The sequence below is a fragment of the Rhinolophus hipposideros genome (assembly GCF_964194185.1).
Source record: "Rhinolophus hipposideros genome assembly, chromosome: 15".
NCBI classification, from domain to species: Eukaryota; Metazoa; Chordata; class Mammalia; order Chiroptera; family Rhinolophidae; genus Rhinolophus; species Rhinolophus hipposideros.
This window is the reverse complement of record NC_138061.1, coordinates 26,886,801-26,910,212: the sequence shown is the minus strand read 5'-3', so window position 1 is coordinate 26,910,212 and position 23,412 is coordinate 26,886,801. Positions and strand designations below refer to the sequence as shown.

The following is a 23,412-nucleotide window of genomic DNA, read 5'->3' as shown; positions in this document are numbered from 1 at the left end:
CCAGAGTTGTACAAAGGATTAAAAGTGCCAATATATTCACAGGCAGTGTTAAGTTTCCTTGGGGCACACATCCCTTTGAGAAGCCAATGAAAGTAATATCTCCCTTGCCCTCCAAAAATGCACATTCACACAAAAGTATGTGAACAATTTCAGAGGGCCCATGGATGCCTGAGGCCAGAGTTTCTGGTTAGGTTTTGGTATACAGAGCCTAACGTACTGCTGAAATGCAGTAAGCATTCAAAAATTGCTGAATTAAAAAAGGGGGGACTGGAAAAACTAGTATATTCTCAGTTATTCAATCACATATAAAGAGTATTAATGACCTACCTGACTGGCAGTATATACTGTACAGTTTTTTTTAGGTGGTTATTTGTCAATATGTATCAAGAAGTACCTTAAAAATGTTTATACCCTTTGATTCAGTAATTCCACTTCTAAGAATTTATCTTAACAAAAGATTCAGAAACGCATGAAAATACTTATATGCTAAGATAGCCAAAAGCATTATTTCCAATAGCAAAAAAAAAAAAAGGAAGGAAGGAAATCAGAATATCTTGTAATTGGGAAATGGGGCAAATTATAATATCCAAGTTATAGAATATTATATAAACACATTTTTAAACGAGTAATTAACAATATGAGGACAAGCTCATTATGATGTTAAAAAAGAAAAAAAAGGGTATAAACTAATTTATCCGTAACTTATTAAATGAGTAAGTGCTTAGAACAGTATCTGGCACATAATAAACACTATAAAAGCATTAAACACAAGTTTTTGAAATCATATATGTATAACATGAACCAATTTTTACAAATTTAAATAATGTGGATGAATGTAGAGAGACAGAAGGATGGAAGAAATGTTAATAGTAATTATATCCAGGTGATTTTTATTTTCTTCTTTGTATTTTTCTGTAGATTCTAAATTTATACACTGATCTTGTATCATTAAGAGAAGAAAAAACACATACACATACATTCCTTTGAAAACAAAACTGAAGCAATCTAGAAGAGAACAATGTTATCAATGGTTTGAATACGAACTTATAAAAAGCCCATATGCTGTTCAAACTTGCAGTTAGCACAAGGTTTAAGGAATTGCTAATACCAAGAATTCAAAATACCTAGATTCGAGATTCAATAGAAGACTGAAAGTATTTGGTCTAGCTAAAACACTGATTGAAACCGAGAGGACAAAACACTGCATCAAGTTCTCAGCCTTCCAATTAACCAAGGCAGATTAACCACAAGTATGTGTCTTTTCCTTCCTGAAACTCTTATCAAAATGTCAGTAAAGAAATAAAAAGGATGTAAGTACACACGGACAAAAAGAAGACAGTGAGAAAATATTTCAGCAAGTTTTTGGAAAATGGAAAAAATGGAAGATGGCAAATGACTAATAAAGCAGAGGACACCATAACAGAAGGGAGGAAACTGGCGCCATAGAACACAAAAGACACTCAGCACTTGCAGGCAACACAGATGTTGAAAGGTAAGGGACAGACATACAGCTGAACACATAGGGAGATTGTACAAAAACATGTTCACGGTGGGCTTCATTCCCAGGTCCCTTCTTCCACCCATCACACAGCTGGATGAACTGCCTCACTTCCCCCTGCAATAGACCAGAGACACTTTCCCCTGGTGAGCTTCACCAGAGAGGCTCCAGAATCAGGGAGAGTAGAATCCAGGGACAGAAAACAGGGTGGGGGGATTACCTTAAGTAAAAATCTTCAGGCTGAATGAACGGACCTGCCACACCCAACCCCTTTCTTCACCCTTCGGTAATCAGGCCTGAAATATTGCATAGCGGTTAAAAGCTCAAACTCTAGTGCTGAGCTGCCTGCGTTCAAATCCTCACTCTACCACTTTCCATCTGAGAATCCTTGGACAAGTTACTTAACTTCTGGGCCCCAATTTCCTCATCTGCAAAATAGGGATAAAATACTTCATGAACTTATTTTGAGAATGAAAGAAGCCAAGATTGAGAATCCCTGAACTAAAAATATATAAGGCTCTAAGCAACCCTTGGCATTTCTCTGTATCTGCATGCAGTACTCTCAACTTACCATTCCACTCTAGAGAAGCAGAAGTAGTACTTGTAAAATAATTTCATCCCTCTGTTAAGCTGGGATATTCACAGAAAATTCAAGGGAAGATCAGCAAATTAAATGGGAGAAAGGAATCCTTTAGAAGTCATCAATTCATTACACTGCAATAATTCTCAAATGAGGGGAAAGGGGAGTGGACAGCAATCTTCCCCAGTAGGAATTACTATTCCAGATCACCTAATGTTCATAATGAACCAATTATCATACAAAGCATGTAGGCACAAACTGCCCAAGTGTTCAGAACTATCAGTTCCCTAAAATGGTCTATTGAGTGACCATAATTTTATGAAATACCACCAATTCACTTAGCTCGACAGACTCTAATTGGTTAAAAAAAAAAGTATGTGTACACATATGTGTGTGTGTGTGTGTGTGTGTGTGTGTGTGTGTGGTTTCTAGCTTCACAGTATTTCCAAAAGTTTTTATTGGAATATGCTTACAGAAGAACATTTAAAAATCCAATACTTGAGGGAAAAAAGATAAACAATGTAAGTATTTCTACAGTTCACACAGGGCCAGAATGTTCCAATTTCCAACACATTATTGGTATGCTGAGATGTATCTCCTCTGCGCCTCCTCCGTGAGAGGAAATCAGAGGAGACAATCTCTCAGGTGCATCCAGCCTTTAAAATTCTACACTATAAATAACAACCAGGAAACCTCGTAAAACACTTTTCAAAGAATAAGCAACTTTATCTCTGAACAGGGTAAGCAAGGGCCTACAGTGGAAAGAGGAATCTAATCAGCATTTTCTATTTCATCTGGACCACTTAATTTTATCAGCTCCCTTAGTAGCATATCCACGCTGGAAGTACAGAGTTGACAGGAAGTACAGAGTTGACAGGAAGTACAGAGTTGACAAGACTCCAAGGAACTGCCAGCTCTTGGGGAATAATACCTGGCCAGTTCTTGTTCTTTTAATCTGAAGGAGCTTAGTCTAAAAGGGAAAGAAATCTCATTTTGATAACCCATGAAAACTGTCACCCTCTATCTAAACAATCTTTCCATCTCAGCCTCAAGGAACTAAGAAAGGTTAAAACAACTGAATGAGTGCTCTTCTTTAGTAAATACAGGTGAGGATTTCAAAAAGTGATGAAATTTGTCAATAGTAGCAAAGTAAGACTCAGGGTTTCTGCCTATTTTCTTTCTCTGATTCTTTTTAATAAGCTAAAAATGTGCACCAAATATGGAAAGGGAGAAAGTATGTGAACAGATGTAGTACTGAGTTTCTCAAAGATCACACATTCTAGTCTAAGTTTTCTCCTTATTTGTAATCAAATATTTAAGTTATTTGATTAAATTGAAACACAAGCCTCAGCACATGTTTACAATAATTCATATATGAAGTTACAGGCCAGGCCACTGTGGTTTAAATTTACAAGTTAATTTTATAATTAAGCCCCAAGGAATATAATGGGGAAAAAAGGAATGCAAGTATGTCTATTTTCAACAACAAAAAATATTCTGAAAACAAGAACAACACTTAAATTGAAGTTAAATATTATCTTTAAAATGTCATTTCATATACACCACCTAAAAGTACTAAAAAAGTCAGTTACTATTCATTTTACACATGTAGACAATGAAGTCAAAATTGGAGTAAACAACTTTACTAAAACCAATACAGTAAAAGATATAGGATTAAAATTCAAAGCTCCTGATTACAAGATCCAAGCTCTGTTCAAAAATCAAGACACCTAATCAAAGATCCTGCAAAAATTCAATTATTTAAGCTTCTGCTTACCAGATTTAAAATGTCTATGCAAGAAATACATTATCTAACAAACTTAACAGAGGAAAATACAAAATATGAACACACTCAGAGGACCTGATAAAACAAATACCTGAATAATAAAGAGATAGGGAAGATTTTTTCCAATTTTAACAAGTCTTTGACTTAAAATTTAAAACCACACTGTCCTACAAATATTGAGAGAGTAAACTAATACAACACTGATAAATACATTCGAAGCCAATGGTACAAGTCTGAAATTGAGGATTTACACAAAAATTGTAGGTATCCACATAACCCACTATATCCCTTGTACTTCAGCAATTACTCCATTATGAATCTGTGAAAGCCCTCCCCAATCACATATGTCCACTCACTAGAGGGTTTACTAGAAAACACCTTTCAGAAAGAAGTATGTGGGAGGGAGATGAGGGTAAGGGGGATCAAATATATGGTGATGGAAGGAGAATTGACTCTGGGTGGTGAACACACAATGGGATTTATAGATGATGTAATACAGAATTGTACACCTGAAATTATGTAATTTCATTAACAATTGTCAACCCAATAAATAAATTTAAAAAAAAAGAAAAAGTATAGAAAGAAGTATGCTAGAGAAATATAATTTTATTAACAATTATTTATTATTTTATAAATATCCCACATAATATTTGTTAGTTACTAACATACTTTTCTAAATGCAATACACTTAAGTTATAGATTAAAACATTTCTTAGAGTCTAGAGCAGTGGTTCTCAACCAAGGGCAATTAGCAACATCTGAAGATTTTTCTAGTAGTCACAACTGGAGTGCTACTTGCATCCGTTGTGTAGAAGGCAGGGGCTCTGCTGACCCTTCTATAATGTACAGTACAGCCCCACAGAAAAAGGAACTATCCGGCCCCAGTGTTAATAGTGCCAAAGTTGAGAAACACTGTTCAAAATCTAATTTGTATTATAAGGACTATTAAGGTTTACTTACCTTTGAATTTAATATCCAGACCACTAAATTCCAATTCAACTCCTTGCAGTGCTTCTCCCAGAGTTTCATGGTAATGACTAATACTTTTTTTTGACCCCACACAGAACGGAAGTGAAAAGTACTTATATGTTTCTTGGCGATTATGGTAGGGCCCAACAGTATTCATCCATAAGACAACTTCCTCCTTATCTTGATACTGAAACAAAAAAGGCAAATAAGAGGGTTTTTTTAAATCTAATGCAAATTAAGGGAATAGTTATTATTTTTTTCTAAACAAAAGTGTGCTAACCCTGTTTGGGAAGCTATAAAATAAAATACTGAAAGTTTATTTTAATCTGATGATCAATGTCCACACCTTAAAAATGAAACTTGGTAAATTTTAAAATTATATTCTTTGATTGTGTTCTCAGGCAGATCCACCTTTTCCAAACTTTGTTTTACAGAAGTTATTGTTTAAACAAAGTTCAATAGCTCACAAAAGCATGCTTATAATGATCACTTATATTAGCAAATAATGGTAAACCCAGAACCAACATGATTCACCATGCTAACTTGACCCGGAAGGAGGAAACAAAATCAACAGCTTATCCAAACCTCATGTTAATCATTAGAAATTCAAAAAATCTAATGTTGCCAGCAAGCACAAATAAAATTGCATCTCCTTTCATTGGTCACAGAACTAGAGAGGAGAGAAATGACTAAACAAGAGGAAGAGAAAGCCATACTGTGAAATCTCCATAGTTCATTCAGGCCATCATTCTATACTCCCCTTCCTCAAACTGAAAGACATGTAATATACTATGTATATTTCTTTGAATAAAAAGCTATGGCTCTACCCATCAGTGAATACTCTATGTAGCTAAATCTGGAGTGTGGTCCAACAAATTTTGGTAGGTGACTTCACCTTTCCAGGGTCCAGTTGGGGGATCTGCCAAAGATTTTTAAGATCTCCTCAAGACTTACCCAAGTAATTTAAAAACTAGTAACCTTAATTAGCAATATAAAGACAACACAGGATACAATTTAAGTCAACTAATGGTGCAAAAGTCAAATCACTAAGCAATTATGTACTGAGTGTCTACAATGTGCCAAACAATAACTGTGTAACAGAGGATACAGCTTCGAACAAGGTATGTTCCTTGCCCAGTGCCTAAAGGGAAAATGGACATTGGATAAACAATTATAATGAAGTAGGGTGCTATGGATCACATAACAGAGGAAGCTATCCAGCTAGCCCAACTACCAAATCCTTAGCTCCAGTCCTCCACCTAAAGCTATAAACAAACATTTTCAATCAAAATCCAACATCTCCAAAACCAAACTCATCCCCCCCAAATCCTCCCCCTCAGACTTTGTTTTTCTAATGGCGACACCATTCTCTCAGAATGGAGTTCAAACCCCAAGTCCCTCTGCATTCCACAAAACATTGCCTTGTCTACTTTATCCAGAGCATCTGCCTCTGCCTGTGGAGTCACACCACCACCATCCTAGGACTTAGACGTAATCACCTCATCTTCAAACATAATGTCTCACTGTTCACATAAGACATCATCAAGGTCATCAAGGCAATAAGTTATCGCACTTTTTTACCACGAGACATGTAGCAAGCACAGTGTTAGGTGTCAAGCATATACAGATAAATTAAATACTGTCCTTTCCTTTAAGTTCACGATCCATACAGAGAAGCCAGACAAGTAGATGATTAACACTGAAGAAATAAGTGTTATAATTAAGGAAATAAATGGCTATCGTAGCAACTTAAAGGAATGATTAATTCTGCTTTGGCAGAGAAGGGTCAGGATGAATAACAATATAGAAAATCATACGCTGTTTCAAGTGAATTCATGAAAACAATTGTAGATAATCTTCATGTGTGAAGGAATGAATCAAAGGTCTGATGTATCCATACATCCCCATTCAGATGACAAATACAGAGGGTGCCAAAAACATGTATACACATTTTAAGAGAGGAAAAAACTATTAAAATTGTAATACTCAATATATACCAATAACAAAAGATGAGCACATTACTTTAGACTTCTGCAATTACAAGAGGTGCTCAAAGTGGTTACCATCAGCATCCAGACACTTCTGATTACGGCCAACTACTGCTTGAGCAATGTTGACCAGTGTCCACTTGTACACATTTTTTTGGCACCCCCAGTATATGTATGACAGCACTTTTCCATCCAATGCTCATGGTCACAAAGCACTAATCAATCAAGGTAATCTTATCTGCTAAACATAGATATAAATATAATATGGCTATAATGTAAGAATTCTCAATGGGGTGGCCAGGTGGCTCAGGTGGTTGGAGCACTGTGCTCCTAACACCGAGATTGCAGGTGGACTCCCACACGGGCCAGTGAGCCGCACCCTCTACACTAGATTGAGAACAACAGCTCTCCCTGGAGCTGGGCTGTTTTGAGCGGCCGGCGTAAGCTGCTGTGAGATGCCGTGAGCTGCCGTGAGCTGCCATGAGCTGCCGGCTGGTGGCCGGCGACCGACTGCCTCATCCAGGGGAGCGCAAGGCTCAAAATACCAACATGGGCCAGGGAGCTGTGTCCTATACAACTAGACTGAGAAACAAAGGCTTGAACCGGAGTGGGGGGGAGAGGAGGGAAAAAAAAGTTAAGAATTCTCAAAACAGTGCTCTAAAACAACAACTGAACAACTGACCAAGTTGGTGTTAGAACTGAAATCTGTTCAACAAGCAAAAAGCTCTCTGCATAATATAATGTATTCAAAAGTATTTAATAAATGATAGAAAAACACTGAATAAATGCTGAAATATAAAGTTCATTACTAGCAACTTAGCAAAATAAGTTTGAAGTATGTGCACTGACACATGCAGTGACTGCAATAGTATCTATCCTTTTAGAGAAATAAGAAAGGGGAGGTAACAAAATACATCTATTTCAGATTAGAATGCTGAGTGACAGGACCTATTAATGATGGCCTTGCCATTAATCCTGCAGAGAGAGAGACTACAGAAATGTTTAAATATAACTCATGAAAATAAGCACAAAACACTCTCTAAAATCCTAACACTCATATTCCTTTAAAAAGACCAAAAAATTGAACACATACACTCGTATTTGCTAAAATAGGCATTCATTTAATTTCATACAAACTGAAACATAGGATTAAAATAATTTCAGGGTCACGCTGTGTATTAAACTACACATTCTAAAGTCACTCATTTTAAACATTTATGAAACCCATTTGTAAGGGTAGTAGAGTTGTTATGACATGATGCAAACTACAAGAAAATGTATACCATTCTGTAGTCTAGAATTCCTTCCAGGAAGAGGACTGAGTGGTAATTTATAAAATATACATTGTGTGTGTGTATATATTATATACACACATTCATACATATATATATACATACACATACACACACACACACACACACACACACACATAGCTGTTAGGGTGAATATTTAGGCAAAAATGTTTCTTATCTTTTACATTATTCCTTATGCAGACCATGGTCAGATATTATGAACTTAAAATGTTTACTTTTCATTGAAGTTCTTGATTGTCCCTGAGAATAAACACTCCCAAAACATGGTCAAAACAAGAGATCTTTTTCAAGAGAGAAAATGTGTCTTAATGTATCCTGAAATTAGAAAATACCAAAACGAAGACTTCATATATAACTTTTGAAAGAGAAAACCACCTTTCCTTTCTCTAAAGCTGCTGCGAAAGTCCCTGAGCCGCCCCCTCTTCACGGGAAGAAAGCCACAGGTAAGGCTCTTCCCTCCACCCTTGGCCGAAAGACTAGTCCAATTAATTTCCAAACCTTCCATGAGGTCCTATAAGCTTTTTAAATACTTTCCTTGGAAAAACTGAGTTGGCCAATGACACTAAGAAAGAAGGAGTTTTATAACTTACCGTGGAGTGTAACCAAACAGTGAGGAAAAAAGTCAAGGAAGCACAGCAACGGATTAGAGGATCCCTGAGCATGATGGTAATTCCTTCCATGAGGCCTCCGTGGGAAGTAGCCATAAAAGGCCAGTTCAGACTACCTGCTCCATCTCACCATTCCATTCATTTTCTCGCTCTCTCGGAAAAGTTTCACTGTTACACTCAACTGCTGAGCAGTCCACTCCAGCCAGAACGGTCTTATAATACTGTCTTACTTTCCTTTCCTGCTTCACCTTGGTTTTTATGCCACTCCCCCAAATCTGTAATGCCCTCCTCTCCACCTAGCCAATTTCTCCTTATTGTTCACAACTACTTAAATCCTCCTTTCTCAAATCCTCTAATTCTCAGGTAAAACCTTTATAGGGCAATCCCTAACTTGCATGATCTCACCATTTTTTCGTATAGTATCATTAGCTAACATTTAATAAGCACATACCACGTGCTAGACATAGTTCTAAGGTCTTTACATGAACATTTAATCCTCTCCAAACCTTGTAAGATAGGTCCTATTATTTTCCCCATTTTACAGATGAAAACAAAGAACAGATATGTTAAGCAATTTGTCCAAGTTCATATAACTAATTACTAGTACCAAGTTTACAATTTTAAGGCTACACTTTTGCTAATCCCTAGTCAGCTTCATTAACTGAAGAGCAAAAACTACATGAAGGAAACATGAAAACAGTAGCTGTACAAAGCAACTAAAGACAGTACTGAATATTGAACAACTTTTCTATTTGAGCCTTTAATCTGCCCTAAAGAAAAAAAGAAGCTTGCTAGGAAGCTACTTGTGCTCTAATCTCTAAAGGAATGACCTTTATACTCAAGAAGTCACCAATGTTGGGCCTCTCATTTAAATACTGTTTATGTGCTGGAAAGGAGACACAGAAGTTTCCCTACTTGACAGAGATCATGAATCAATTTTTCTCAGAAAGAACACTTTAGGAGATGTTACTGATATAAAATCTGAATAAAGAAATCAGAATTTATACAGATGGACAAAGGACTGTGGGCTCAGAATAAGCACCTAAATGACATCATTTTCATGGGATGAGTGTTTGCTTTAAAATGTATATCTGAGAAAGCAAAAATCCAGTTCTGAAAATGTTTCAGGAATCATAATTCCAATGCCTTTTAATTATTTATTTAAAACACATACATCAGAATTCTAATACAAATGAATCAGAGGTATATTTTTAGATAGTCTCTTGAGATGACTGCTGTCTCCCTCTCTCCAATAACGTTGTACCTAAATAAACTTTTAGTCTACCATAGAGTACAGCTGAAAATAGGACAACGAATTATGGCATTTCCTAAAATTAGATCTATATTAGAGTACTCACAAATACACTTGTAATAAACAGTTTATTCTCTTTATAAATGTCTTAAATTCTCTTCACATCTCTTAAAAGTTCCTATACTCCCAACAGAGACGAAGAGAAAAGGCTGCCATTTGCCAAAGTCAAGCAAACAAAACATTTCTGAAATGACTCGGCGGTGTAGTAAGCTGTCTATGGCAGAGGCTGCGAACAGGCGATCCTAGCCACACATCAGGTCCTTCCCACATTATCTACCAGAGGTACAATGGGCCACAAAGAAATGGGATTTTAGCCAGGTAGGGCCCCTAAGTCACAACAGCCATCCCCAATTTTATGCATCTTAAGTGAACAATGGTCTGGGTTTGTTCACTGTGCTTTAAGCAATAGAGTTTCATGCTTCCAACATTGCATATTCTCGTCCCTAGTAGTTCCCTAATCACTCAAGTCATTCAACAAGCACTAATTAAATGCCACTTTTTGTGCCTAGCACAGAGCGTGGATATGTAACAGACAAAAACAAACAAAACAAAAAAACCAACCTTGTGATCGTGAGGAAATAGAACCCATAAAAATTCAAGGCTACAGTGCAAACCATAAAATGATAAAATGCTTTAAGATTCCTGTGCCCTTGATTATTGTGTTTGTGTTTGGGGGGTTTTTTTGGTGCTGACATCTTAACATAGCATTACTGTGGAAATTACATGTACAAGACAGGTAGAAAAAGCAAGGACTAGAGATTAGAAAGCTCAGATTCTTTCTGTGGCCTTGGGCCAGTCTCTGGGCCTCTTCAGGCCTTCAGGAAAATAAGGATTCAATGGTCCCAAGTCTTTCCTATGATTCTCAATTTGAAATCTTTTTAATGGAGTCCTTTGGAACCTTAGGAGACACAGTAATCTAATTCCATATGCTCCCAAGTGCTGCGAGTTTCAGAAAACCATATAAGCATAAACCACACCCAGTATGTCTTCCACTCACTCTAAAAAGTCTTTTTCATGACCCTTCAATCACATAGTAAGAGCCTGTCTTTTCTGAAAGCGGTCTTATTTTTCATTTCAAACAATGTGCCGTAATTCACATATGATGGACCTTTAAAAAAATTGAAAGGAACACACCTTTGTATATTCTAGATACACACACACACACACACACACACAAAATCAACAGCACATTTTCTTCTCATTATTCTTCCGAGAATATTAAAGAGCTTTGGATAAATAAGTACATAAAAATATCTTATGAGTCAAATGATCAGCTGAATCCTAAAGCAGTAGGTAAAGAGAAATAAGGGGCTTTGTGGAACCACATAATAGACTTGTTTCTTCTGAGAACCAGCTACATCATTTGTGGCGTCCAGCACAAAATAAAAATGCAGAATTTCTTGTTCAAAATTATTAAGAATTTCAAGATGGTGACGGCAGAGCATCACATGAAGCAGTCCTTCTGTCCTTGCACATATCCTGTGCCTGCACAAGTCACATGCCCATTAAGTGGGCCCTATCCCTCCTTAATGCTAACCCAAACATTTTCTCAGCAACAACCCACTATGGAGCTAGACTTACCCAAACATTTCTTTAAGCACTTCAAAATAGTATCAGTACAGAGAATTACTCTATGTAATACCAAGTGTTTTACTGTCCTATTTTCAGCATAAAGGGCTGTAGAAGCACATCTTACCAGAGTGTAGATTATTAATTCAGATTGCCTGAGTTCAAATTCTACCTCTACCCTCACTGGCTGTATGGCCTTGGCAAGCAACTTAATCTCTCTGGCATCAGTTTCCTCATCTATAAAAGGGCATAATATCACCCACCTCACAATGTTATTAGTATGTTCAAAATATGAATCAGTATATGTAAAGTACTTAGTACCTCACACATGTTGCTACAAAAACCCTTTTAGTTATTATTTCTACCTGGAAACTGTCTTCACAGAAAATTAATCTAATGGGTAAACTTAAACTTTTGAAAATTGTTTTTTAATCAATAATTCAATTCCACAAGTATTATTAAACATATACCCAGCAACCTTCCCTTGGCAATTTTTCTCTTCCTTTACTATCATTCTCTCTCCACTGGCTACTTCTGATTTCTTGGTATGAAAAAAAATTTACTTGACCATAGCCTTTTCAGTACTGTTACCTGGCTAGGGTGAATGGCTAGGGTGAAATAATCAGAAAATATGTTCAAGAAACTTGGAAGAAGTAAAATATTTTGGCTAATAGCCAAAAATACATATGAATGACACTTATTTAAATTTTACACTTATAGCTTAACACTATCCTTCCTATAACAATTTTGCTTTTCTAATAATAGGTAACCAGGTATTAATAATGGGTAACCAAGTGAGAGCCGTTCAATGTAGACATGAATGAAATGGATTCTAAATTTTGCGCCCAGCAATTATCTTATACATATTATAGTCTCTCAAAACCTTTAATCAAATATTTTATGTGCAATTACTGATATAAAAATGAAAGTGTTCCTGGCAATGAAATTTCAATGAAACTGGTATTTACATTTTCAATATGTAAATTAAAGTAAGGCCTTTTTATATACCTCCAATTGGTGAAATTTTGATTAACAGTTTTCCCTGTTTATAGCAGTTTATATAAAACACAAGATAAAAAAGTATACTACTCTTAAGCTTATATGCTTCTATGGTACAACTATAGTTAAGAGAGAGTTGTGTTTTACACTTCACTTTCCTAAGTGTTCAAAAAAAATTGGAAAAAAATGAGTAACCATACCACTGAGTAAGGACAGTTCTTACCCTCTGAGACAAGTTACCTGACAGAACAACAGGAAATTGTTTTTAACTGTTTAACCTGTGATCAAAATTATCTTAAGGTGAAAAGTCACAAATAGAGGTCAAAAAAAAAAACAAAAACGTCTCTGATGTGGGATTTGTCTCTAAAAAAAAAAAAAAAAATACACAGGTAAGAAGTTTCTGGCTGTGATGGAATGTAAACTAGCCAGAAGCTTAGAGCTTTTCTTAGCTAAAATGAAGAGCTCAGCTAACCCAGGGAGTACAGCCGTCTGGTCCATTACAAGTAAAACCTCAGCAGAGTGCACCGAATAAATAAGGACGAGCGCTTCATTTCCTTCTCTGATCAGGAACGACAGAAGATTCCTTCCCAACTTTCAGAGTTAGCACACACACAAACCTCTCGGGCAAAAATCATACCAACGGGTGATGGTACTAAAAACCATTACTCGTCAAGCAACCTCCCAATTTACACGCCTTTCCTGCCTTGCTCACACCTACCATTCTGCACACGTTCGCGTCACAGCCACGCCACGGCGAGAGTCCCTACCATCCAGGCCGACATCAGCCCATGAGCTTGAGGATAAACGCAAAGGGTACTGTTCCCAGCGGCCTAGACGTTCGAGTGGGAAGCTCCGGACCCCTTATAATCATTAGCTGCCCCGGCGAGACGACGGGGCCGGGCGCCTCCCCTACGGGCTGCCCAGGGCGAGGACAAAGTTACAGGCAAGGCCTGGGAACTGAGCGCGTGTCGCTGGGGCGCACGCACACGTGTAAACTGCTCCGCACCCTAAGTTTAGAAAGCTGTCCCCACGCCAGGGTTTTAATCCGGCTCGGGCAGGAGCGGAAAATAAAGGCCGGGGAGGACCAGAAAGGGGCGGACGTTTCCTGGTTGATGTATGACGGGTAAGCGTGAGGCATCCATCTTCCGCTGTGTCGTCCCCCCAGTCGCCAGAGCGCAGCTCCCTTCCCGGGGGGCGCGAGCCCCGAGCCTGGGCCGCCCGCGGTCCCCACCCCCGCGGAAGCGGAGCCCCAACCCTCACCACGCTCTTTCCCCGACCCCCGAGGCCCCAAGACGTCGGGGTGGCGCGCCACTTGGGTCGGGGTGAGGGACGGAGGCCCAGGCGGTCAGGGCACGGAGTCCCGTCCCGGGAGCGCACGGAAACGCCTCCTCCCCGCTCCTGGGGTGCCTGCTCCGCCAGGCCCAACCGGAAGGCGCCCTCGGACGGCCTCGGGGCTCAACCCGGCCGCCGTGCTTTCCAGGCCGCACCAGGCCTGCCGGGGCGGCGAGCGGGGGAGCGGGCCCGGGAAGGCGGCGCCGGCCGGGGGCTCCTCTCACCGTGTGCTCGTGCTCGTCCGCCCGGGCCCGGGGCAGCAGTAGCAGCAACAGCGCGGCGGCCGCCGCCACGCCGGGAGCGCCCGGCAGCGGCCTCATCCTCCGCGCTCCCACCGGCCCGGCGCCCGCCCACCGACTCCTCCTCCTCCTCCGCCGCCGCCGCCGCCGCCGCAGCCGATTCGCATCCACCGGGCGCGGACAGACGCACGGGGCCCGGGCCCAGCCGCTGGCTCCTCTGCGCCGCCGCCGTCACCGCCCGCTCCCGGGCCTACCCCGCCCCCCGGCGCCTCCTCTGCCTCTTCCTCTGACTCAGCCACGTCATCCGGCCACCCCGGCACACGCCGGAAGTGCCTGGCGACGCGGGGCCGCAACTGCTCCGGGGAGCCGGGCGCGGGACGCGCGAGCCCGCCGCCGCGAAGCGCCCGCCTGGGCCGCGGGCGCGCGGACTGATCGCCCCTGGGCCCCCGCAGACGCGGCCTCCGCCACAACGTGGGTGACTTAGCCCAGCGTGGAAGCCGCCTCCGGGCCACGTCCAGGCTCTAGGAGCTGTGTGACCGTGGCCAAAACGCTTAACTTTCTCTGGCCTCAATTTCCCAGGCTGTGAAATGGGGTCTGACCCGCCACCGTTCGAGCTTAAGGGATCAGATAAGATAACCCTTCCCAGGCGCTCGTCCACGGTTGTGAGTGAATCACGAGATCACATAATAATCATTATGGGAGATGGACACTTGTACCGAGTTGGATAAGTGTCCCCGACTATTGGACCTCTAGTATTCAATCTTACTGAAATTCTTGTTCATTTATTTGTTTGTTTATTATGTGTTGGTCTTCTAGCCACAGACATAAACAGCTTCTGGAATCGCAGCTACTCTCCTAAGGAGAGATGCTGTTCACTGCCATATTTTCTGTGCCTAGAACAGTGCCAGGCTCATAGTAGGAACTCAGAAAATATCTGTCAACTAAATAGGTCAATACAGCACCACCATCTACACCGCCCCTAACCCAACATCTGGAACTTGTCGTCGATCGTTCGCATCTCTCAGCCGTCAGCCGCCAACCGTGCCAGTGTAGAGTCTCTTAGAAATGGCTCCAGAGTTTTTTTTCCCCTCTCAACTCTGCCAGAAAGAGCTCATCAATCTGCATCTCGCTTTATATAGCGCCACAGTCTACTCACGGGATCTCTGCCACCAATCTTCCCTCCCTGTTTATTCTCCCCAACAGGTGCCAGAATGATCTTCTCTAAAAAGAAACCTGGTGATAGCACTCTCTTGCGCAAAACACTCCGTGAATATTTAAATAAATCATGGAATCATAGCGGAGATTTTCACCTGTCAGGCACTATCTTGAGTCTTTAACATGTATGGACTCTAATCCTCACACAAACCTTGTGCAACAGGCACTATTAGCATATTCATTTTACAGACGTCACTGAAACACAGGGAGGTGAAGTAAGTGGCTTCCTCAAAGACCAAAACCAAGCACTCTGGCTCCAGAATCCGTTTTTCTTACTACTAATGGACTACCATCCATACAGCCATTTTAAAAAATGAAATAGCCCTGTCTGTACTGGCACGGAATGCATTTAAATTAAATTAAACAGTTGAAAAAGAGAGTATAATTCCATTTAAAGGGTAATATATTAGTTTACCCATTGAAAACAATCTGAAAGATTATGATTTAAACCATTAACGGTTAACTTTCTAATTTGTACATATCTCTAAATATTTGGATGGTTTTTTACAATGAGCATGTGCTACATGTTATCAGAAAAGCAGTTCCTTGCTAAAGGACAGTCATGTTACCATGCACCTGCACAATCAGATCCCAGTTTATCTCCCAACTTTACATCCCATTGATCTCTATGCTCTGGCTTCATCTCTATATTTCACACATATACCATATCCTTTTATACCTTTGTGCCTTTGCTCTCGATGTTCCCCTTGCCTAAAATGCAAATAAATACAGAACTGTTATATGGTATCCCGCCAGCTCTAACTGAATTGTCACCTCTTCAAGGAAACCTTGCATGATGCCCTCAGGTAATTGAGCATCTCCAATATTCCAGTAGCACTTGGCATGTTATGTCATAATTACCATCTAGTCCCATTTCCTCTTTTGTACTACAGCCTAACTTTTGTTTTTTTGAGGGCAGAAACTATCATTTGTTTATCTTCTTATCTGTCCCAGCTTTAGGGATAGTGCTTGTCACACCATAGACATTCAATAACTATTTCAAGAATGAATGAAGACATTAGTAAGTGAAAAGTAAAATAGCATAGGATTTAAAGAACGCTTTCCAGCTAGCTTAAGAGACATAAGGCAGTACATGATTAATTGCTGAGTGAATCCCACACCAGTAATTGCTATAGAAATCAAAGGAGACGTCTTATATATCTTTGTATATTCCCCCAGAGCACCTATTGCAGTGACTTGCTCTTAGTGGAGGTTCAGTAAACGCTCAGTGAATGACTAATCACTGTATTTGAATCAAGTGGTGATGGGCAATTAAACAAACAGTGTAAGTGCTGAATTAAAATGGATGAGTAGTTTCTTGCTTAAACATCCATCACCAGCCCCACAGACTTGAGGCAGAAAGCATTTGCTAGGTGGTGTGGGGAGCACTGGGTTGGCAATTGCTTGGGGGTGGAGAGAACACAAGAAAAAGGATCAAGTGTTCATTTGGGGAGTGCAGGCTTAAAACCAGGAAACATTACATATACACCAGAGAACAGGTATAACAGTGTACAAAAAAGAACTGCATAAAATGTGACCAACTGTGCAAATGTTTGATAGGCAATAAGAGCAATGGGCAAGGAGAGAAGAGGAAACCCTATTTTGGTGGAGTATTTGGGAAAGTTTCATGGAGGGAAGTGCATGTTGAGCTATGAATTCAACGACTATTTATTGAGTGTCTACTACCGTGTTTCCCCGAAAATAAGACCTGGCCAGACAAATCAGCTCTAATGCGTCTTTTGGAGCAAAAATTAATATAAGATCTGGTATTATATATTATATTATTATATTTATATTATATTTATTATATTATATTATATTATATTATATTATATTCCCAGTCTTATAGTAAAATAAGACCAGGTCTTATGTTAGTTTTTGCTCCAAAAGACACATTAGAACTGATTATCTGGCTAGGTCTTATTTTCGGGGAAACATGGCATGTGCCAGGAAATCTGGCATATGCTAGGAAATGATTATGATAAATGGCTTTAGGTGATAAAAGTCTGATAACAGTATGTATGGAAAAAAGGAATAGGAGATAAAGTAACCGATCAGAGGAAAAAGAGTGTGGCTTCAAAGATCCTTGGAATCTGATGAACTCAAGGCTCAAAAACAGTTAGGACTCAGAGGTACCATCAAAATCAAGGCTGTTTTGCCAAACTAGAGTGTGAAATAGAAAGCTTATTTCACCAGTTTTTTCATCTAGATTAATGACCTCATTCCCTGATACCAACAAGTATAGGGGGGAAATGCCGGTGAAAGAAGCCTCTTTTTTTATGGTAGTTTTAATAAGACTCAATTGTTTGTGACCAGTAAAATTATCCGGAAAAAACACAATTTAAATCTTTTATCCTTGTTCTCAATTAACATGATTATCGAAAGTCTTGGTCCATAGATGACAACATATCCTGTGATTTCCACCCTCGGCTACCTTTTCTTGGAAAATCTGTTTTGTTTTTCTACTTTATGTTTGTCTTGCTGGTTATTTACTTCTGGGGTGAGCAGGTCTTCTATTGCTATTACTACCTTCCATCTCTACCTTTTCTGTTCTAGCTGAAATATTCCAGGTACCAAAGAACTTTATAATTAGTCTGAGTTCTTTCTTTAGGAAGCAATCATTTAAAACATTTGGTTCTTAGACTGAAGAGCAACTAAGGCTAATAATTTCTTTGGATAGTTCCAATTTCACTGTTTCTCACATATTTTTAAAACTGATCTGTCGTAACAATGACATAGGGCAAGGAACAGCAGCTGCCACATAATAAGGTCCCTTGCCAGTTAGGTGGTAACTCCAGTAAGGCTGCCTTTCTGCTCCTTCAGGATGAGGAATTCCCCACCCCTTGCTTTAGACTTGGACTTACAGAGTTGAGGGGACCTGAAGTATTACTAAACACAAAATTCTTCACTTCGTAAATGATGAAATGGACTAGGCTACTCAAGATACGTAAACTCAGCATGTCAGTAGCAGACCAAAATAAAATCCAGGTTTTCTGACTTCCAAACCAATATTCTCTCCCGACACTATGCTAATTCTTACTGCATAGCTAGCTAAGACATTTTTTCTTACATTGTGGGTTAAATGGGCTTTGGTGGGCTAGCCTGAGAACTTAACTATTTATTACAGTTTCTATAAGAAAAAGAATTCTGAGTTGTGCCTCAGAATTCAGAACACATCTTTCAACTTCTTACCCTCCCTTTCACCACCCTGGTGAACACAGTATCTGGCCATCAGGAATGAATGAGGAAGGCCATTTTATATTCTTAATAACTCACTTGGAAATGAACAAAATGTAATTTATTTATAAAACCGAAGCAAATATTTAGACAGGCAGAGTCCTCAAAATTGAGGATTGATATTTAGGATGAATCTTTTAGAGTTCAAATTAGCCACTTGTCTTTCTTAGAAATAAATCTGTTACTAATACTTCCTCAGCCAACCAGCTGCAAAACCAGACATTATTCTTTGAAAGAGAAGAACAGAAAACCAACTTACTTCCTGGGACATATGGGAGAGATCCAAAAACCCAGCTATTAGGGTGATACAGGACGGACAGAGACTTCTCCTTTTTAGTAATAAAGCAAGATAGAGGGATGGGGGCAAGGGTAGATAATTTAGCTTGACTTGGGAAAATGTTCATTGAGATCATTTACATACAATCACTTTGCCTAATTATGGCAAAGCATTGGGGATTACTCACATTAAATATGTCAAATTAAATTATTTGATTGCAACACCAACCTCCTGTTCATAGTCTCTCAGTCTTTATATTTGTTGCTTATATAGTTGAGTTATGTGCTCACAGGTTTTACTATAAGATAAACAAACAGTTCTGGCCTAGGAACTAGAGGACAATGTACCTTGTACAGTTAGAAGCAAAGGCAGTGGCAGTGAATATGACTAATAATGGCACTTTCTATTGAGCCAGCTTGTAAAATCTTAGGGAAGGGGACAGTGACAGCAGAGCTGTCTGCCAAAGCATCATATAGAAAGCTTTTTAATAGTCTCTGGACATCTTGTTACAATTTAGTTTCTGATCCTCATTGTAGTGAAATTCCGGGTTCTGTTACATAACATATTCCTAAAAAACATGTACAAATGTTGGGTATGTGGAAGTTAAATTTATGTTATAATGGGTGGTTCTATATCTAAAGAATGAAAAATTTTACCTCATCATTAGACATTCTTTGATAACGGTACCAGTGTTTCATCCAAATATTTTCATTTTCTTTCTTTGATTTTTACACACAACCAATTATTCTGGATGTTCAGTGAGCACCTAGTAAGGGTTTAAGACTTGCCACTTTGGATGTGACACTCATGATCATTTCCATCCGTGTCTCACGTGTATCACATTTATAATACACAGGTTTCTCAGTACTTTCAATTTTACGTTTTTCACATAAGAATTAAATGCATATGATATTCCAATATATGCCCACAAAGATGATAACACTATTGACTGGACATAGGTTTAATCATGTTATTGGTCTGAATGCCTGTCAATCAGAGGATGTACAAAAATATGAATTTGGCATCTAAAACGGGGATTAGAGGTATTGAATATTTAAAAAGTGTAGTTTTTATCAAAATTATATTATCAAAAATATAATGTGCTTAATGTGGAGACTGTCCATAAATAGCAGGAAGGACAACCACACCAACATTGTAATGTCTTGTTCTCCTTTTATCTCACATCACCCTATTTCTCCCACGTAAGTGACCAGGAGAGTAAAGGGAGCATTGCAGGATGGATACTATATGCGAGGCACTGTGGTAGAGAATTTGCACTCTCTCTTGACGGCCAGGCCCAATAGTGTGGCTTTTATATACCTGTGCAGGATGGAGAATACTTTCCTGGAAAACCACAAGATTTCTGATATTTTTTAAAGAAATAGGCCCAATACTAATTTTACTGTATGATTAAACATCAAATTAAGGACATGTGCTTTGAAGGTAGATTTATGTGCCAGGGACTCAAAATTAATGACATACTTTAGGCTCCATAGTCCCTGCACAAACAGATTTCCCTAGCCTGGTGGTAATTATAGGTATATAAGGAAACAGATTAACTATTTCTATTTTAGGTTCTTCCTTCCTTTTTTGATCCCCTAGCCGAGAAAAAAATCAAGGATCCTCCTCTCTCTTTATGGCCAGAACTAAGACCTATAAAGACTGCAGAGCAATAAATGGGGTCCTTGGCACCCCGAACCTTTGGTTCCAACCACTTAGAGATGTTCTTTGGCAGCATCACTGTTTTGAAAATATACTGAAGTATAAATGCCTAAATTGGGTGGGGGGGGGGAATACATGGTAGTTCCATACTTGGGAGATATGGAAGGAAACTTCTGGAAGGACAATTGTCAGTCACTGACTGAATTTCTACATCTGCGCATTTCTTGAGGGACTGGGTTTGGCTATTTGGAGATGGAAAGTGTGGTGACCTGGAATCAGCAGGCCCAGATTCTAGACCCACCTCTTCCTCTAACCGAAAGAAGACTCTTAGTTCCAGACTTCTCTGAAACCTCGGATTTGACTTCTATTCAAGGGAATTAGGACTAATCCCTCTCTCAAGTCTTTTTCAGGTTGTATGTGACCAGCCCTGACATTTACACACCCTCCTGCACTTGCAACACCAATCTCCTGTTAACGGTTTCTCAGTCTCCATACTTTGTTACTTATCTAGTTGAGTTATCTGCTCGCAGGTTTTGGTATAAGATGAAGGAACAGTGCTGGCCTGTTAACAGAGAAGTTGAAGAATCATTTAAAAAGGAGGACATGTCTTCTTACTTGAATACTGTAAGTGTTAAATCATAACCATTTGCCTACTAGAAATTACTCTGGACTAGCAAATACGTAAGGTCTACTATAAGTGCATGTTAGTAAAATCACTTGTAAAGTACATCTCTAATCAATCTTTTCAGGCTTCTGACATGCCAAATTAGAGGTAAATATTCCAATTAAGTCTTCACCCTTTTGGCAAACAAGGATATAGATCAATGTGCTTGGCGACGGTGAATAAAGTCCTTAGTTTTTCACTTCTTCACACCTTAATAATATCTTCTTCATGGAAAGCCCAAACCAGCAGGGCCACAGTAACATCAGCAATGAGAGAACGGTCCTAAGATCAGCAGTCATGCCGTAAAATGCAACATGAAGACATCATTAACAGGCTGAAAACTGCAAGTCTCAAAGTCCTGAAGTGGGAAGGTTTTCGGAGATGGAATCAACGACCTCTGCGTGGAACAGGTGGAGGAGGATGGAAGATCTCCCTGGTCGGAGGCCTGAAATGAAAGATAAAGCAACTATTTTAAAATGAATTCGATGAACTAGTCCTTAGACATCCATGGTTTGTTGGAAACCTGGTCTACTATGCAAAGGGCATGTTCCTCAATGAATGAAACTGGCCACACATACAGACGTCTGAGTGGCACCCATGCGAGCTGTGGCTCACAATCCTCACTACACGTAAGAATTACCAGTGGGGCTTTAAAAGATACCAACACCTAGAGTCTATCCCGACACTTTCCATCATAATCTCTAGAGGATGGGACTCAAGCGTCACAGCTTTTTAATCGTGTCCCTCCTCCAACCAGTTGTATTAACGATGTCTTTTATTTTTTGATATTTTGACATCTGGGGTCTTGTGGATCCTGGAGGAACTGCCCCTCTCAGGGCAAGATAATTCCTAGAGCTAACAAACTACTTGCAGGTGAGCACACCTTTCATATGCAAACCAACCAATCCTGAGCCCAAACTCCAACCATCTCCTTTATGGGTCTCTCTCACACACCTGGGGAGCTGAGGAAGGGGGGTGGGAGAAGGCAATGGTGGTGGTGGTGCACTATCTACCTGCTTTAATTACCCCAGGGCCAGGTGACAGACAACTAGAGACAGCCCCTTTGCTCCAGGCCTGCTGAAATTATTCAAACTATCCAAACATAAATCTGCTAACCCTTCCTCACTTGTTCCTTCCTGTGGAAACCACAATAAAGGTTCCTGCCCACATTTTCTCCTGACTAAACTTGCTACGTTTCCATGTACCCCCCACACTATGGCATAATGTGTCCTCTTCTCCTGAGATCTATGAGTATAACTATCTTTTCAATGGCAGTCATCTCCTGATCTGTTGACCCTGTCATACCTGAATAATGATACAACCTGTATTTTATTTTATTTTTGAATTTGTTGAACTTTATTGAATTTGTTGAATTAACTGAATTATCAGAGAGATCGAAACAGCATAACCCTTTAAACTTTTTACATCCTTGATTGTGTTTGAGAAGTAGACAATCTATGGCAGCTCTGTTTGAGAACTGTTTCTCCAACCTGTCCTAACTCTTGTCTCAAGGAATGGATAGCCTGTGAGGTGGCGGTTAGGGTTTTTGTCATTGAGTAAACTATTTGACTATCTAGTCTTTTGTATGTTATTTACTATAAAAGAACTCTCATCGGTGAGGAGAGTCCAATCTGGGTTGTCTAGGGGTGTTTCTTGTAAATATGTTCTGGCAGCATAGATTTTCATTAAAACTTATTAGCAGTTAATTCTTCCTCCGTCTCTGGGAGGAAGGTGGCAGGATTAAGGGTGGAGCAGATCGGTATTTGAATTACAGGAACTTTTTTTTTAAATTTATTAGTTTCAGGTGTACAAGACAAGGTAATACTTAGACGTTCATCATTTATATCCCTCACACTGTGAACCCCCCTCCCCCCATCCACTATCCCTCCGACCTCGCACCGAGCCATCACATTATATATATAAAATTATAGTTGGCATTCATTAATGTTTAGCTTCTGGTGTACAATGCCATGATCAGGCATCCACAGTATCCCTGAGGTGGTCTCCCAAATAGGACGCATGTCCATCGGATACCCAACAAAATCTTTACAACATTATTGAATACGTTCCCCAAATTAATTTTCAAAAAACCCTGAGGCCATCTTGTGGTTACCAGCTGCTTCCTAATCCCTTCACCTTTCCCCTTATCCCCAACCCGCCCCCC

General features: G+C 39.7%; 2 protein-coding genes across 5 annotated transcripts in view; both read right to left on the bottom strand.

The window, feature by feature from the left end:
• TM9SF3 (transmembrane 9 superfamily member 3) overlaps window positions 1-14,450 on the bottom strand; it is a 55,401-nt gene extending 40,951 nt beyond the window's left edge. Inside the window, exons 1-2 of one of the 2 annotated variants that reach the window (XM_081075063.1) lie at window positions 14,179-14,450; window positions 4,825-5,020 (exon numbers count right to left, since the gene is read on the bottom strand). In XM_081075063.1, coding sequence (XP_080931189.1) covers window positions 4,825-5,020; window positions 14,179-14,274 — 292 coding nt within the window. In that variant the 5' untranslated portion in view covers window positions 14,275-14,450. Of the gene's footprint in view, window positions 1-4,824; window positions 5,021-13,340; window positions 13,705-14,178 lie in introns of those variants that run through there. The other variant, XM_081075064.1, reaches the window with a different exon arrangement.
• Window positions 14,451-18,674: 4,224 nt separating this feature from the next.
• The window catches only part of PIK3AP1 (phosphoinositide-3-kinase adaptor protein 1), a 96,076-nt gene continuing 91,338 nt past the window's right edge, over window positions 18,675-23,412 (bottom strand). The window contains exon 18 of one of the 3 annotated variants that reach the window (XM_081074538.1): window positions 18,675-21,693. In XM_081074538.1, coding sequence (XP_080930664.1) covers window positions 21,636-21,693 — 58 coding nt within the window. In that variant the 3' untranslated portion in view covers window positions 18,675-21,635. The remainder of the gene's footprint in view (window positions 21,694-23,412) is intronic. The other 2 variants (XM_081074536.1, XM_081074537.1) reach the window with 2 other exon arrangements.